This window comes from Aythya fuligula, chromosome 21 (assembly GCF_009819795.1).
Source record: "Aythya fuligula isolate bAytFul2 chromosome 21, bAytFul2.pri, whole genome shotgun sequence".
NCBI classification, from domain to species: domain Eukaryota; kingdom Metazoa; phylum Chordata; class Aves; order Anseriformes; family Anatidae; genus Aythya; species Aythya fuligula.
In genome coordinates, this window is record NC_045579.1 from 5633415 (window position 1) to 5651639 (window position 18225).

Below are 18225 nucleotides of genomic sequence, written 5' to 3' on the forward strand. Positions count from 1 at the left end.
CCCACAAGGGGAAAGGATGGGCGCAGACCTGGCGAGGAGGCTGCAAAACCCTTCTGGTCATCCCCGTCTCCTTTCCCACCCCTAAATCTCAGGCTGTGCTCACTTCTCGTCCCCACCGAGCACAGCTGGGATCCGCCCTGCAGCAGTGGATCCCAAATCCCAAATCCCCAGCCCCTGGGGCCCATGGTGTTGGAAATGGCACAGCATGCATCCTTCTGACTGCCAGCGGGATGACAAGTCTGCAAGATGCTCTCACTGTCCTGGGCACAGGGAACAGAAACTCCAGCTCTACCCCTCCTTTACCCTCTCTGCCTTGTAGGGAGTGGGCAAATAAAGGCCCTAAAAGCACAAAAGACTCCGTTCCTATTCCCTCCAGCTATTATAATGGTGTGCTAGCATCAGCACAGCCTTAAAATGCCTGCGTGGTGCTGGAGAGAGCAGGGGAGTCCCCTGTGATGGGACGCAATAAAAAACAGGTAATGTGGGGGATTAGCAAAAGGCCCAGCTCAGAGTTTCCACTCCGCCTTGCAGCGCTGGAAAGGGCAGGGAAGGCTTTCTGAGAAAAAAGTGGGTGTGGAAAATCAAAAATTTGCTGCTGTGTGGGGCTTCCTGGGCACCCCGCTCTGAGCCGGGGGGGGGAATCCCGGACTGAGTCACCCCGAGTTAAGGAGCAGGATTTCTTTTAGTGCACGCTCAGCCCACGCAGGTGAAGAGCAACGGTGGGAGAAGGCAGAGCGAGGGAACAGCAGGGGATGGCCTGACCCTGCTGCTCCCATGGCCAAAACCTCCATCCCTGTGGGTTCAGGCGCTTTCCTAGGGTGAATCCAAACGCAGCAGTTTGGTTTCGGGTGGCTTGATTAAAGTTTAGCCCGTTCTCAGCCCAGACAGAGGCTGCTGTTACCTGGGCTCGTTTTCTAAGCACCGTGGTCCTGGAATTGGGAAGGGCACGGCCTCAGCAGAGGAGCAAAGCAGACAGCAGCTCTGTCAGATGTGGCCCAGGAGCCCACGCTCCCATCTAACAAATGCATTTTGGAATCCAGCAATCTGCTGGAACTTACCTGCACAGCTGCCAGAAACTCCTAGGATAACAGCAGCAGGGCAGACAAACCAATCAAGGAAAACAGGTAACGAGCAGCAGGGCATCCTTCTGCCTTTCAGAAAAGCCCAGGAAAAAGCTAAGGTGCCTTTAATTGGAATGAGGACTGAGGAGACAGGAGATGCTTATGTGAAAAGAGAGATTTCAGATGTTCTTAGGTGATGCTAGTGTTATTATAACAAGCAACACTAGCATTCAGCATCCCCTCAAAATACGCTGCCTCTCAGATCATCATTTGGGGACAAGGAACCAGGAAGAGACAATGTAGGGGAAACATTATGCAAGATTAGGATGTGGTACAAGCCTCTGCGATATATCTTTACATCTCCTCACGTACAGCACTCGGTTTCAGAAGGCTTCAGGACACACTGCTGTGTGCAAGACCCCCTTGAGACTCCCTGGAGGCGTTACTCGGGATGGACACCTTGGGGAGGCTCAGCTGCTGGCCTCCAAACCCCCAAAACAGGACCTAGCTCCAGCCAGCCAGCCTGCCTCTTCCTTTCTTAAATAGCCAGAAGAGCACAGGTTGGGCACGGTGATGAAGGTGGGCATCACTGACAGCTAATTAGTCTGAACTTAACAACAAAGCCTCGAAGCCAACGGCCTGCAAGCCCTCATTTACGCAACCCGGAGCCAAACTCGTTAGCTGCAGGCTCCGTTCCCCTCCCCGCTTCGCCAGCTGTGAAGAAAGTTTGAAAATCGTGTTTGGAGAAAGGAGCCGGAAAGCAAATCGGGAGATTCAAAAAAAAAAAACAACCCTAAAAAGACGAACCTTCCGCGGATTCCATCTCTATAGGAACAGTGCCATAAATGCATACGAAACACCCAGGCAGCCCTATCCTCCCTGCGAGCTCCTCTTTTTTTTCCCTTTAAAGGAGCAGATGCCAGCACGATAAGCCTCGCCGTATCTTTTATATTAAACGCATAATCAAGGCACGCCGCCTGGAAAGTAGGAACACCCCGAAAATCCGCTGCCGAGCCTGCAGCTCGCTTTTTAAGCCCTAAAATAATTATTCTAATTAAGAGGCAATTCCCTTCTCGCGCCGCGAGCTTCCCTCCGATTAGATAAAGAAAGCAGAGCGCTGCCTGCCTTCCCCGGGCACCCTCGGCGCTGGCGACTTCCAGCACCCCGCCGCAGCCTCTCCAAGCCCCCCCTCCCCTCCCTAATTTCAATTAAGCAAGGAGAAGAAAGGGGAAGGGGATGGGGGGGGGAGGGAGAAGCAGCACTTACCCTTTGGGGACTCACTTCGGGCTTTCTTGCTTTCTAAAGGACACTCACTGCTGCTGTTGGGAGAACATACTCTTCTCTTGCCTAAAATCTCATCTAGGAGAGAGAGGAGAGACCTGAGCATCAGATAAGGCTGTACTTTCCTCTTTGCAGAAGCAGCCAGCGAGACTTTGGTATTTTCCTCCTCTCGCACACACACAAACACACACACACACACACACATTACAGGCAGAGGAGAAAAAAAAAAAAAAAAAAAAAAGCGAAAGTAAGAAAAATCATCATCCTGAGAGCCTTGATCTGCTTTCCTAATCACGCAGTCCGAGAGCGCATAATGACTATTCGCACTCTGATCAATGCAACGTTTTCGAGCGATAAATTCTGAATCCAGTTGATTTCCTTACTGAGTTTCATCATTTGTTCTGTTGCCTTTTGTCCCCCTGGTGTTTCCACTCCTTTCATGCCCTGATGCAAAGCAACTGGGGGAAGAGAAAGGGGAGGAAAAAAAAAAAAAAAAAAAGAAAAAAACAACAAAAAAAAAAGCACAACAGATCTCTGAATCTTCCTACCACAGTATCTCTCTCTCTCTCTCTCTCTTTCCCCCCCTCCCTCCCTCCCTCTCTCCTCTTCAAAACCTCAAGGTCCTCAGCAATCTTCCCCCTCTAGATTGTACGGAAACGCTCAAGCCTTTTGCATTAGTGCAGCCCTACAAACCAACACAAAATACCTAATACACAATTACAGCGTCCCCGAACAGATTTAAAATCAATATCCTCCCATAATAATGCTGGGGAAAAACTGAAAGCATGATGTTGCATATGGGCAGGAAGGAAGAGGCTGTTTGTCACTGCGCGCATCAAATCCTCATCTATCAAGGGCTCGTTAAAGATGCAGCATCTTAAAAAAAAAAAAAATAATAATGAATAAATAAACCTGGCAAACAAGCACCATGTCTGAGCGAGCACACGCTGCACCTGCCCGCGAGTCACCACGCGTGCAGAGCTTCTGCAAATTTGCCCGACGCGTCGGAGTTGAGGAAGGTTACAAAACCCCTCGGCGCTATTTATAAGAGCGGCGAACTGATTTTGGCTGCAGGTGACATTTTGAGCCCAGCGACCGCCCTTCGTAGCCGGAATCACTGCGAACTGCTTCGGGTGCAGCTCTGCGAGCTCGGGGTCCTGCCTCGGCGCTGCATTTACCGGGAGAGCCCGAGCACAGACCCGCACCCTTCATCCCGGGAGCCCTCCTGGCGCTCGGCGCAGCCACAAGTGGCACCGCCAGGGCTTCACGCGGCGCGGGCAGCCTCCGATCCCATCTCGCCCAACCCCGTCTCCCAGCCTGGTAACGAAGCTGGCACTCAGAGAGGATCACCGAGGCTCGTGGCCAGCCGGAATGAAGCCCCAAGTAAATGCAACAAACCCACAGCGACTGGGAAACAGATGGGCAGGGATGGAGGCGGCCGGTGGCAGCGCGCAGGTTTCCCAGTTGCTGCCCTTTCCAGGTGTTGTCAGCCCCGCTGGCACGATCTGCATCTCAGCCCTCCTCCTGCCTCAGTTTCCCCTTCTGATAACTTCCCCAAAGCTGCAGCAGCTCGCCAAGGCAGCGTCAGGGGCCACAGGGCACACAAAGGTTTATTTCTTCCTTTTTCGCGGTGATTTTCTTGGAGATGCCGCCCTGATGCTGCAGCCCCTGAGGGATGGAGGTTTCCTCCCCCAAAGTGTGCTCATCTGGGCTCTGTGGCTTTGGAACAACCACGTCCCAGTGCCCTGCTCACAATTCACCGTTCCCAGCCTGGCCAGGGGGCAGCAGCACCCAGCAGGGCTTGTCCTGGCTGCATTTGGGTTCCTCCCCAGCCCTTCTGATGGCAGGCAGATCACAGAGTGAAAATTTTCCTTTTTTATTTTTTTTTTTTTCCATTTAAGGCAAAGTCCTGGGGTGTGCCGGAGATGCCTCTGCCCCCAGAAGCTGGGGGACTAACCCAACAAGACACGCTCTGAGCAAGGAAGAGGGGATCATTTGCAGCCAGTCTTGAAGCACAGCGATCCCACAACCTGCACCAGTCGGAGACCACAAGGTTTGCCTTTGGCATCCCATCCCAAACCCTCCTCATCCTCCTCATCCTCAGAGCAGGGACGAGGCAGGTGCCCACATACGTTACCCACGGATCCTGGGGTACAACCTCAGTGGCAATGACCTGCAAAAGGGACCACCACCCTTGGGTGAAGATGGGAAGGGAGACAACAATTGTGTGGGCTTTTGTTTTCTGTTTTTTTGTTTTGTTTTGTTTTTCCCAATCTCTGCTTTTGCCTCGGCTCCCCTGCCCTCCGCCGAGCATTTCAATAGCAAGGCGGCCAAATCGGGGCCGTTTTTTAATATTCTGGCTGAAAATGAAAGACATTATCAGCAGGACGGCGCCGTTATGAAGCTCGGCCGGGCGATATGACAAGCGGGGAGTGCTGGAGGAAGCCCCAGGCATACTGATCGCCCCCACAGCCCCGACCACGAGCACCCGACAGCACCCCAAGGACCCCACACCCCGCACCGCCTTCGGGGCCGCTCCTGGCCCAACAACAGAGGGAAATCCAGAGAGGTTTTTGGAAACCAAGTGTGGTGTTTTCCCTGATGAGCTAGAAATCAAAACGGATTGTTTTTTGTTTCCCATTGTGAGAAGGGAATTAGAGGCCATGGGTGGGAAGGTCACCTGGCAGGGTCCTGCTAATCCTTGGGCTCCCAGCCCTCCGTGGAGCTGGGTGACTTCACGCTCACCAACACGCCTGAGGATCCCCAGCATCACCATCAGCTTTGAGGAGAGGACTTGGGAGCCTCAGACAGCTGGGCAGATTAGAAAACTCATCTCCAGGTTTCCCCAAAGAGGGAGGGGATGTTATCTCCACCCTTTACGACTGGATCTGCGGCGGAGAAGATGCACCAAGGGCACAGACTGCACCAAAGCGAGGTGAGGACCCAACCTGTCCCCAAAGCTGACCACAGGTTTCACCTGGAGAGGGCCAAACGTGCAACTTGGAGGTGGTCCCCAAATTTTCGCCCTCCCAGCGTTGTGAAACGGGCAGACTCTGGAGCAAGATGCGCGGCCCCAAGCGCTGCTGCGCTGTGCTATGCTCCAGGCACCGTGGGAGGAGATCAAGCCCTATCTCACGCTCCCTATCCGTATCGCTGGGTTTGCTGTGAAAGCTTTTTGGCCCCAGAAGCCCTGCGTAAACAGAGCAGCGAGCCAAGCTCCACGGGAATCCACCCAGGCTCCAATAGCCAACATCTAACAAGGGAAGGGAGCCCTTCTCATCCACCTCCTTCCACGTTGTTTTTCCAGGAGGAAAACATCTCCCCTTGCTTCTAAGCCCCCCCAATCGACCTCAAACCCCGGGGATGACAATTCCCAGTGCCCGGCCCGAAATGCCCTGGCAGCATCCCACCTCACCCAGCTCTCCCCTCTCCTTTGGCACCGGAGGAGCTGCTTTGCTCAGGCAGCTCTGGCTCTCCAGCCCCGCCGCTCAGCCCGTTCCCTTCCTCGACGTGACAGGTTTGCAGGGACCCCAGAGACTTTTTTTCCCCCCTCGATGGGCTCAGCACCAGCTCGCCGAGTCGTGGGGCTGCCGAAAACAAAGGCTGGAGGGCGAGGGGCCAGGCGGGAGGCTGCGCGGAGCAGCGTGGAGCCTGGCGGCACATCGGCCCCGTCCCCTTGCCAGCAGGAATCAATGGAACAAAGGCAGAGCGAAGCACAAGGTCATGGGAATAACGGGCCGTAATTTAACAGAGGGCAACGAGAATGGGGAGGGGAGGACAAAAAAAAAAATTATTGGGGGAGCTGGGGGAAGGGAGAAGGGTTTGTGCGCGTTGGGATGCTCGGAGATGATGCGGCGGCGTGCCCAGTGCTGGGTCTAGCAAGGAAAGGGGGAGGTGGCACTGCAAAGGGGGTGTCCGAGCAGCAAAATAAAGGCAGCAGCCCCCGGCCAGCAGGTCAGCCTGGTGGCTTTAGGGACATGGCAGGCAGCAGGCTTCAAGCCCCAGCGATTGCACCGAGGTCTCTCCTTGCTCCTTCATCTCTCCACGCCTGTATCAGGAAGCAAAGCGCAACCAAGTGGAGAGGAATGGGACATGCTGATGGGCCCTTCCTACAGAGCAAGGAAGCAGAAGGTTTTTTTCCTCTCTCCTGCTCACTTTGAGAGAACTTAACTTAGGCAGCGTGGTGTCTGGTCGCTCTCGGGAGCAGAGCAGGACTCCAACAGCCAAGGGTCAGCGGCTGGCACTCACGGATCTTGGTGAAATACTGAGAGCAGCCCCCCAGAGGCAGACCTGCTGTCACCCACTCCTCCCTAAACGCAAGGTACCAGGCTGCGGGAGCACACAAGAAGAGTGTCACAGACGGATTCCCGACGTACAACACAGCAACCAGCCTCTGCTAGGCTGGGGAAGGAGCCCGCATCCCCCTTCTCAGCTCCAACCGCTGGGCCATCTGCCTTCCCTCCTACCAGGCAAACAGTCTCCTGCTTCTTCCCACCTCCTCGTGCTCGCTAGCTGGAGCCAAGCTCCTCAAAGGCCAGCCCAATATTTCAGTTCCTCATGAACGAGGTGCTGGAGCCGTCCTCCTACCCGGCTGTAACGAGGCTGTTTATTAGGGAAGGGGCAGCGGCGTCCCCTCGTCGCCCGGCTTCCTACAAAATTCATTTTTACAGCATGCACCGAGCCATAAAAAGGTGGTAAATATTCATCGTATGAAAAACACTCATGGAGAGGATATACTGCACTTAAGAGAGAGATCTGCATTCATTTTATATGCTGCAGGGAGGCTTTTTCGCGACTGCAAACTTGTGAATCCCCGCTCTGCTGCAGAAAAGATTGAAGGAGGGAGGCTGGGCTGCAAGTCCAGGATCCTGCACGCTCTAGGAAGGAGCTGCTCTCGTGGGCAGGACGGGAGGAGGGGGAAGCTTGTTAAATCAAAAGGCTTAAGCCCAGCTCCAATAAGGATCACGCCGCGTCTCCTTGAGGGACCACAAACCTCCCAGGCAGCGGTCGTTTGGCCTCCATTTATCTACCCGTGATAAAAAAGCTCCGAAACCTGGCACCGGTCCCGTGCCACAGATCCCTCCTCCCTGGGTCCTGGGGAATATTCAACAACCCCAAAAGGCTCACAGGGCGGCGTGGCAGGGCCGGGGGCTGGCGTTTCCCCCAGGAGCTGCTGGATCTGCTGCGCGTGGTCCCCGCCGGCGCCCCGGTGCTGCCTCCACCTCCAGCAGCTCTTTGTGCAAGCGAACGCCCCAGATCACCATTTCCAAGGGAGCTGCTGGTGGTGCTGTGCCCTTCGCACCATTTAAATGTCCGATTGCACTCATTCAGCCCCCTGGAAAAAACCAGCGCTCCTCCAGCCCGTGACAGCTTTGACAGCCAGACTCCTTAATTCCTTTTTCTTATTCCCTTAATCTGTCATCTTTATCAGGCTGGGGAAGTGCCAGGCAGCATGCAGGAGCCCCGGCCCCGATCAATCTCCACATTACAGCTGACAGAATGGTGCTAATAACTTATTGATCTCATGTTTGCCAAGCCCCACCGGGGCTGAAAGGCTGCCATTGATTGGCTTGAGGGAAGGAGCCTCTCAGCTGAGAGCAGAGGAAAGCCTTCGGATTGTCTTCTTCCCCAGGAGCTCGGCGATGGAGGGAGGGAGGGTGGGGAAGGGCCAACGGGGAGGAGGACCCGGGAACCAAAGGGAGGGAGGGCGCACGTGTGAGACGGGGATTAAGGATGGAAGCAGAAGGAGGGGGAAAAAAAGGGGTTGAGAACCAAGGAAATGGGAGAGGAGCGAAGAGAAGAAAAGGAATTGGAACAAAAGGCTTGTGCAGAGCTGAAAAATTAATGAGGTGGGCAGGCGACCCTCCTCTTGCTCATGGCAAAGGGTTAATAAAAAAATCTTTCCAACCCCCAGGCCTCCAACCTTGCTCAGCTGCTCCCAGCTCCATTCACATTGACCCAAAGCACGCGGCACCACCGGTGCTCTGACCAGGTCTGATGCCACAAACTTGCAAGCTTGAGGGGACATCACCTCGTTTCATTTAGGAGCTGGTTCCCTGCACTCACATCTTTGAGAGCCCCCTCCCAGCTCCTGCTCTTGATTTGCACCGAGGAGGCTCATTTCCATCAGAAGCCCTCGGGCAGGCTTTGCCAAAGGGTGGGTGTGCTGGAGCAGCGCTGGAGGGCAGGACCTGACCTGGAAGAGCTTCGGCTTCAAGGGAACAAGGAGCAGGGCAGCAGCTCCACGCCTGCTACCTGAGCACCAAATCCCACTGCAGGCTTTGAGGTCAGGAGGAACAGGGCTGCAGCTGCCACGCAGCAGGAGCAGGAGGCTCAGGTTCGCAGCACCAAACCCACGGCATCCAAACCTGATGACAAATTTGCGTGCCGGAGCAGGGGCACTGCCAAAACCCTGCCTCTGAAGCATCACCTGGACTCGTGGCAGGGGCTCACAGAAGGGGATGTGTCGGGTACCAGCCACAATCCGTGCTGGATTCCTGCAGCTACCATCAGTGAGGTGTCACCGATTTGTTTTCAGTGCTTTTCAAGCCGCCTGTGAGACACCTGGGACAGGAGGTGGGAGCAGGGAGGAGGTTATTTTTGGAAGCAGGATAATCCTGCTCTTCCTAGAGCTGCAAGGAGAGGAAGAAAGTCGCTGCTGATTTCCGTTTCAAAGCCACCACGCGTGCCAACCTAAGTCTGGTGGCTGAGCCAGCACAGGCGCCGTGTCCTGGCCGTGCCGGGCTGCCCGGAGCACACCAGGCACAGGAGACACCAAACTGCTTGCTCCAAGCACAGGGCACTGAACTACTTGATTTCCTTCTCCTCCTGCAGTGGCAAGGCCAAAAATCTACAACGACACCAGCAAAAGGCACTGCACTGACCTATGCAGGACACAAAAAAAAGGGAACGCTCCCATGTCTGGCTTTCCCATTTTTCCTTCACCTCCCGAGCCCTCCATCTGGGTTACAGAAGGATGCTGGCTGCCTCCAACCGGGCTTCAGAAAAAAAAATAAAAATTAACTTAAATAGAGCACAAAGAAAGGACAATCCTCCAGATCCCAGCCAAGAGGACAAATGGCACCGACAGAGCCCAGGCCCTCACGTTGCCTAGGCGAACAACTGTCCTTCGTGGAAAAACATGCGAACAAGGGTGGCTGGGCTTACAACTCCCAGATGCCCTCTTGGTGCTGATTTTCTGCTCAATTTAAGGCAGCAATTCAATAAAGGCTGCTGCTTTTTTTTTTTTTTGTTATTGTTTTGCTTTGTTAAATGAAAACATGCCTGCATCCTACCTCATTATCACACGCTCAGAAAACAGCCGTTCGCTGTGCCCCTGTCTCTAATCATTAGCTACGACATCCCTGATCCCAGTTCCTTCTCAGCCCCCATGTATTAACTCCTCCCTAGCAGAGGAAAGTCCCAAGACCACTTTGGACCATGGGAAGCTGCCTGCAGTTCACTCCTGAAATTTCTCCTTCTGTTAGCCAACAGAGCATCACGTGGAAAGATGAGACGGGAGCCTTACCGCAGAAGAACGGATAACCTTGGAGAGGGAGAGAGATCTCTTTCAGGATGTTTTTGAGACACACGAAAAAAAGTGTCGGGACTTGCTGTGCCCATGAAGTGCCCTCTCAGACCACGTTCAGACATCAAGCCGACCCCACGAGGGGCAGGAGGAGGAGAGGGGAGACCCGGCCACCTTCCTCCAGCACCAGCAAGCCCGATGCCTCCACTTCTACCCATGCAAACGGCCCTCCTGCAAGTGGAAAGCCATGAAATCTGCAGCACAGAGGGGGTTTGGTGAGAAGGAGGAGAAATTAGGACATGAGGAGAAAGAGGGAAATGAGGTAGGGCCACGGGACCAGGACCGCAGAACGCGTGCGCACCTCCTCAAGCGGCGCGCACCCACGCAAGGGAGAGCCACGGGCGCCTGCCCCAGGAGCCCCACCAGGGCTCCTCCACCCTCTCCTGGCAGACTGCATTAGCCAAACGGGATAGAGGGGATTGGACTTGTTTACAGGCACACCGCTAGCTGCTTAAAGGGGCTCTAAATCCGTGTTTGATGTGCAAACCGCCAGCTTTGCCGCCGCGCCTTTGTCGAGCAGCCCCGGCTCTGCTCATCCCCGTGTGTGCCTCTCTCTCTCTCAATTAAGATTAAAAGCGCCTTGTGCCATCATCCGCTCTCAAGGTAAGCCCCTCTGTAGTGCCATCGCTGTACCCTGTCTGCTGCCTCGCCTTTATCTGATCCATTTGGAAACGACTTTTATATTCTCATTAGGCTCGCCGCCTGCCCTCCCCTCCCACGCGCGCTCCCCCGGAGGCATTTCAGCACACTTGCTCTACCTTTGCAGATGTTGCTAAGCCTCTTACTGAATCTCACCGAAGCAGGCTGTCTCCGCGTGTTCCCAAGGAAGTACAGCCCCCATTATAGGCACTTTTCCTTTCTTCCTCCATTTGGCATATTATATCCCCATCGTGACTGCAATTTAATTAGCACCAAGGAAAGCATCCTCCGGCATTTCCCGCTGCAGAGCACCTCCACGAGAGAAGGGCCGAACAAAAAATCAGGGCTGCAGGGCTAAGAGAGGAGCGAGCACCAACCTCTCCCAGGTAAACAGCCCCGGGAGCTGTGGGAATGGCAAAAAAACATTTTTCCAGGCAGGCTCCCTGCACGTTCCCCTGCCCGCCCGCAGGCTGCCAGCCCCAGGGGAGCAGCTCGCCTCCCCTCTGCGCACAGGGGGCACCTCGCTGCCCTCCCCTCTCAGCAGCTGCATCAGCCAGCTCCAATTTGCAATAATAATACTGATTTTTATGGAGTCAGGTTCAGCTCAGAGGAGGAGATTAAACCCAGGAGCTGGGTGGAAGCCCAACAGAGGTATAACCTCAGCTTCAGAAGAGGAGCTGGGAATCACTGTGATCAGTGGAGATCTCTGGAGCTGGCAGAGAGGCAAACACCCTTCCCTTGCACCACATTCCCCGATCCTCCAAGAGCATTTACACCAACCCGTGCTGGAAGCAATGGACATTTGCACTCTTGAAACTTGCACAACCCTTTGGTGAGCAGACGTTACCCAGAGACTGTAGGAAGCAGGGCGCCCAACCTGCAAGCACGAGCTCTTCCACTCCCAGCCACACAGAGAGGAAGAGAAAGCAGAAGCAGCAGAAAATTTACTTATTCTTAATTTAATTATTCTTAAAAGTCTGAGAATTTACTATTCTTAAAAGCCTGACACTGCCAATGGTCATCCCAGATGAGACCAAAGGAAGGACGGTAGGAAAAGCAAGGTGCACGGTGGTGCAGACGGGTGAATTCCTAACCTAGGACTGAGATGTTTTTTTTCCTCAGCCAGTTCAAAATTCAGAGTTACGAGCAGGGCAGCTCTTCCCCGAAACCCGGCACCCCCTGGGACCTAAGGAAATCCGAGTGCATCGGTGATGATAATTGTAATAAATCTGCAGTGCCGCAGAGCGGGCCCAACGCGCGCGGGTTTGCTCCGTGATTAAGAGATCGCTGCAACACCCCCAGGTCCCCGGTGGGCCCCGGGCGCTGCGATACGGCTCCCATGCATCAAACCCCTAAGAATATCTCAATCATTACCGCAGCCGAGCACGGCTCCGGAGCCGATCGATAGGGCAATTAGATTTTATCGGGACACGCCTCTCGGCCACCTACTTCTGCTGTCCTTGCAAAAGCCTCGCTCACCCCTCCTGGTGCCAGAGAAGCACTGGCTGGAGCAGATTCATGTGGTTTGGGTTTTTTGTTTGCTTTTTGTAGGTTTGTGCTCTTGGTGTTCTTTATTTCCTTTGAAGGCCCGGTATCAGGGGATGCTTTGAACATGAGTGAGGCTGCCAGCTATTTCTACCCGGAGCTCTTCCTCCAGCACGCACCCCAGCAAGGGGGAACACCCCCCTGAACCCAAAATCTCTCACCTGGGGAATCCCTAGGAGCACGCTTTAATCCACATTGTCCTGTTGTCACAGGAACAACAACAGAGAGGTCTAGCAAAGAAGCCAGGGAGGACAAACCAGGGAAGAGAGCTCTGCTGTTGGCTTTACCACCTTGGGCAGATTTCCCTCTCCATGCCTGGGTTGACCCATGCACCTCCACAACATACTCTAAGACTGGTTGAAGGCGTTATGCATCTTGTCCAAAAAAAAATCCCCTCCCTGGTAGCACAACTACTCTCTTTTCCCGTTATCTCTGTAGACTAGCAGTAATGGTCTTCTCATTTCTGATGGTCCACGTATTTTCAAAGCACTGTAGCTCTCAGATTTGGTAGGTGCTAACCTTGCCAGCTTGTGACACCCACCACACTCACCTCAATCATACCGAAGCTCAGCTGTCTGTCTGTGCTGACTCCACAGTTGTTGTAGCTCTTTGGGCCTCTCCTGACCCCAAATGCAGTGACTTCTTTTGTCCCAGCTGTCCCAAGCCTAAGACTTCACCTCCTCCGGGCTCCTTGTTCCAAGCAGCCGGCGCCCACCACGAGGGGTTATCAGCCCCTCTTCTGGCCAGGGCCAAACCCTATCCGAGTCCTTCAGGACCCATTTATTTTGGAAGCTCTGCTTCTGCTTTCCCAAACTGAGCTGTTCAGTCTCTGTTCCCAAATTTAACCATCACCATTGATATACAGGGGCCTGGTTTCACTTAAGAATTATTCATAGACCTTCCGAGGACGTTAATATCAGTCCTACTCTTCCAACCACAGGCCTTTTATGCTCCAGCAATGTTCTCCTCAGTCCCTTTCGACCCAACCATCAGCCCAGCTCTGGCTTGAACCCTGACTCCAGACTCACCTGCCCCCCAGACCTCACCCGAGCCCTACAAACCATCCGTTTCCAGCAGTTCCAGCCCCTTCCATCATTTCAAAGACCGTTCAAGATCCAGTAACTATTCCAATTTTCCAGTCCACATTCAAAACTATCGCACTGCCTCTGCTCTTAGCCTTAACTATAAATCAAGCGACTCTCGCCGAATTAATCATAAACCAACCAACCCTGCCAACTTCAGCCCTCCTAGCCCCGGGGGCCCTGCAATAAACAAATCTCTTGCAGCCGTGCTATCCCCGTTTCTCACTCCCCTGCTTATAGCCATAGCCAAAAAAGCCACAGACACTCACCCCTCGTCCTGAGCGTGCACAACCCTCGGTCCGAGCTGCAGCTCAGCCTCCAGAGCGCTCGGCCCCTGCTGGCTGGGACCATAAACGTTAGCATAACCCAGCAAACACTCGAGCATCCTATTCCGACTTACTTCTAGAGCAGCACAGCTCATGGTCACCAGTGATGCAGGAGTTTTTTCAGATGCGTTAGCATCGTTTCTTCAGCGCCGTCCATCTCCAAATGCTGCTCTGGGGGTGAGATTCTCAGTGCCTGTCCTCAGAGGCAGGCAGTGCAAACGGCAGGCAGCCCCGGGCACGTTTCTTTTCCCCTTACTAAGAGGTTTAAACACCAGCCAGTCTTTGAGACTAACCCAACATTAAGTCTCTTAAAAATTATACACGCAGCAATTAGTTCTAGCGTTCTCCCCTCCCACTCACGCCAGTGCAAACAAACAGCACCGAGGCACAAATCCAGTAATCGGCGGCAGCTACAAACCCCCAGCACCGTTTTGTTTCTGGTCCCTTGGCTTCCAGTGGTGGTGGTGCAGGTACCAGAGCAGCACACCTAGACCCAGAGCTGGCAGGTTCTGGGGAGATTTTGGCAAACGAGCCTCCCTTGCATCAAATAGGCATGGGGAACGAGCCATTGCCAGGCAGCAGGGACAAAGCAAGAGCTGAACCATCCCCGCGGAGATGTGACAAAGCCCCTCTCCCTTCGGATAGCCAACAGCCCCACCATGCCCCCAGCTGCTCTTTTGCTGGTCGGCTCTCTTTAGACACACCAGATCTATCACGTCCTGAAAGGCTCTGTCACTTGCTTGGTGGCCTCTCGTGTGAACGAGCCCTCTGCTTTTTCATCGCTCAGCCTTTCCTTGGGATCAGAGCCAAGCGCCGCCGGCCCCACTGCTACAGCCCCTGCGTGGTGCCTGTGTTTCATATTTCTCACCGTTTCTTTCGGGTAGGAAGCTAACCGGAGAACCTCGAGCACGAATTCCAGCAAGTACAAACGAGGACCTCACCATCTAATCTTTGCTCCTGTTTCACACTGACGGGAATGAAAAGTGCACTTTGCATTTCTGGAACGTTAAGGATCTCGGAGAATTTCAGCAGCGCTGATAAAGCCCAGCAGCCTCCCCGGGCAGCAAACATTATTAAAACCCATTTTAACACGCGAGGTCAGCTGAGACATCCAGACATGAGTAACGTTGTATGGAAAAACTTATCTCTCTGGCCAGCGTGCCTTTTGGAGCTGTGTAACGAAGAGAAAAGGGAGATTCAGCTGCGCAAACGAGGAGGGGGAGCTGCTCGTGGCTGCCCTACAGACAGCCTAAATGCCCCAGTTCAGCCCTACACACACGTGGGACTCAGTGCTCCCTGCAGAAGCGGTTGCAGCAGCCCGGGTGCCACTACAGGCAGGAGGAAAGGGGCCAAGCCTCAGCAAAAGGCGAACCAGGTGCCTCCAGAGACCTTCCCAAAGTGCATTAGACGTGGCGCTCTTCCCTTCGGATCCTTGGTTACATTACAAGGTCAACAGAGTGACTTAGAGGCAAGTATGGACCAAACCACACCGAGATTTTCAGGGAAGGCCTAACATTAAGATGCACAGAGAGAGCCGGGTCTGATTTGGAAGCAGAGAGATTGCTGTTTTCCCTACAGAGAACAGAGAAGCCAGCATTACTCCCACTTTTTTCCTCAACTTTTAATTATTCTCCAAAGCAAACCGTAGGCTCTGCAAGCAGCAAGCAGAGCTCTGCTTTGTTACCAGTGCCTCACTTGTTGGCTGATGCGCGTCCAGCACCAAAGCATCCCCTTCCTGACATCCAGACGGGCACAGCACTTCTGCTTTCACCACGTCAAAGAAGTTCAACTTCCAAAAACAAAAACAAAAAAAAAGGAAAAAAGAAAAAAGAGAAAGAAAAAAGCCAGGTAGCTGTCCAAAACCAAACAAACACACACTCACAAAGGAGTTGGCAGGCACAGAGGCAGCATGGGGAACCTCTGATTAATGAAATTACAAATCAAACCGTGCTCTCTGCAAGGCCTTTCTGCTTCACTTGACACTAACCCTGGGGACATTTCACTTCTTTGCTGGCGCAAGCTCCTTTGCCAGTAGTTTAACACAGACCACTAGATCTGAGAATAAAGCAGGGCTGAGATCTCAAAAGACCGCACCACTTTAACACCAAGAAATCCTTCCCATGTTAATCTCCGGCCAGAATATTAAGAGACTTCACGTAGCTCACTCTGAAGTGTAACACGAAGAGCCACGGGGAAAAAAAAAAAAAAGAAAAAAGAAAAAAAGAAAAAAAAGAAATTGAAAAAATGCACAAAGGGAGGGGTGAAAGAGAAGGGAGGGAAGTCGCCGAGCCCCAGCCAGCAGGACCTGCTCCAGCCCCTTACCTGCTGCTCCCAAGCCAACGTCGATGCTGTTCCTCTTGAATTCACAGCGGCTCTGGGTCTCTGGCATAACGAGCTGACGGCTCTGATGCAGGTTGGAGATGATAGTGGAGAGGTCGTTATCACGGCTGCAACAGAGCAGAAAAGCACCAAGTTAAGGAAATCCTATTTGCCACCACGTAATTGATTTCTGTGTGCATGTGCGTACGCGTGCGCAAGCTGCTTTTGTTTGCCCCCGACATCGCCGCCTTGCAGGAAAGGTTCTCCCCCCCCAGCCGCCAGGCTCCAAGGTAACCTCCTCTACTTTTGGGGAGCGGAGAGCGAGCACGAAGCACTTCCCAAGCAGCCCTCTCATTTCCCATAAAGTGCTCGGCAGCTGCCAGAGCTCCTGATTTCAGTGCTGCCAGATATAACTTGCGTGGGCCAGAACTTACATCTCAGATGGAAAAACTGAAAGCGCACGAATTGGCAGATCTGTTCCCGAATTAATAGGAAACTTGAACTGAAATAACTGATAGTCTTCTATCAGCTGCCACCCCTCTATTCTCAAAAAAAGTAAGTTTTTCCATTCCATCACTGCTGGAACACAAGCCTACTTTATTTACTTGAATAATTGTTTTTCTTCTTGGAGAGAAACCCACCGTGAACCTGGCCATCTGCATCACTCCGAGCCCACGGCTCAGATTTATTTACAAAACTAATTTTCAACTCTTCACTCCTGAAATAATTCTCCCTTCTTTCTGGGCTGAGAGCACACAGAGTGGTTCAGCATTACTGTGCCTGCTCTCAGGCTGCTGTCGAGTAGGCTACTTCAGTCTTTTTGCTTTTCTCCTTCTATGGAGAGGGAGAGCACAAGCGCAAAAAGACAGTCGCTGTAGCAGATACTGCAGTTCAGCTGGCAAATGCTTTGGCTTGCAAAGCTCTTGCAAAATATTTCTCAATAAACGATGCACAAACACTGAAGAGGAAGAACAAGCAAAAAAAAAGCAACCAACCCTATACATGATACTAAATGGAAACGCTGGATCATCTCCCTCCTTTTTGGGTTGCGTCTATGTTAAAGCACCCATCCTTCCAGCACGAGGTGCTTGCTCCGAGCTAGACGTGGCTCTTTTCCTTCCTCCCCCCTTCCTAAAAGGAAGGCGAGGGGCAGAGGAAGCAGAGACACTTACAAAACCCCGTGGGGCAGCAGCAGAGCTGTGTCCCCATGCCCGCTGCCCTCCCAGCCCCTACTCACACGAGGAGCGCGCCCGCTCGGTGCCACTGCCACAGGCAGCACATGGCCACCAGCTCCCTGCCGCAGAAAAAGTGTCCTCACCTGGGACCCGTGGGACAGCACGGAGGGTGCATTATCTGCAGAGCCACCCCGCGATCCTCTTCCCTTAAATATATCCCCCTCCTCTCCCCCCTCACCTCCTCCCCACCTGCCAGCGGCTCCGGGCACCAGCCCCGGATCTGCTCAGATGCTCCGGGGAGCCCAGCCCCGGTGCAGAAGCAGGGGCTAATCTGTCGTCTAGCTCCCCGCTAATCAGATAAGTTTATGACAGAAAGTCTTTAGACAGAGGTACTTTCAGCGGGCGTCTGGCTCCAGATTTTCACGAGAGGCAGCAGACACGACCGGGCTCCCGTTGCAGCAGCCGCTGCCCCGCTCCCCGCTGCTCCCCCCGCGGCCCCAGCACCGGGGCTGGATGCTCAAATCCCAAAGCCTTTGAGCACCCACTGCATCTTCCTCCGCTAAACCAGTTCAGATTCCTCCTTATGCAAGCAGAAGGCTAATTACTTAAGCAAGCCCACAGGTGAGTGGGAAGCCCGTTTCTCCTGCGCCAAGCAGTTTTGGGTCTTATCCTCTTTTAGCTGCCACCTTTAAGATGCATTATGCAAATATTTGGGTGTCTTAAGTCATTTATGGGATTAATGTGAAGTGATTATCAGTTCTTTTTAATCATGCCAATCAATAACTGGATGTCAGGGACAGAGGACAAATGCAGATAAACGCTGCCATCAGCACTACGCTCGGGAAAGGGCGGAGGAGATGAGCCAGAAGTGCAGAGGGAGAAGGCAGGGAGTAGGAAGAGAAAAATGGGATAATTACATCTTTGCATTTGCAGAGTGCCTTGCATCCCAAACGAGCCCAAAGCCCCTCTCACACGTAAACACGGCAAGAGAGCTATGAAAAGGAATTGGGTTTTTATCCAGCACTAAAACGCAGCTGCCTCTCTTTCTGGAAAAGGGCACGGCGACTCCCGAACGCGGCTCAACCCGGCGCAGCCGCTGGAAACCAGAATGGGTCTTTTCCTTCCAAAAAGAAATTGACGTTTTCAGATTTTCCATGACCTTGAATTTAAGATTGTCATGGTGTCAAAAGGCGTGTTTGCAAGTCCGAA

The 18225-nt window shown here is 53.3% G+C and overlaps 1 protein-coding gene across 1 annotated transcript in view; it reads right to left on the reverse strand.

The window, feature by feature from the left end:
• Positions 1-18225, reverse strand: part of SAMD11 (sterile alpha motif domain containing 11) — a 101950-nt gene that overhangs the window by 24087 nt on the left and 59638 nt on the right. Inside the window, exons 5-6 of the mRNA XM_032201555.1 lie at positions 15845-15969; positions 2328-2420 (exon numbers count right to left, since the gene is read on the reverse strand). Of these exons, the coding sequence (XP_032057446.1) occupies positions 2328-2420; positions 15845-15969 (218 nt within the window). The remainder of the gene's footprint in view (positions 1-2327; positions 2421-15844; positions 15970-18225) is intronic.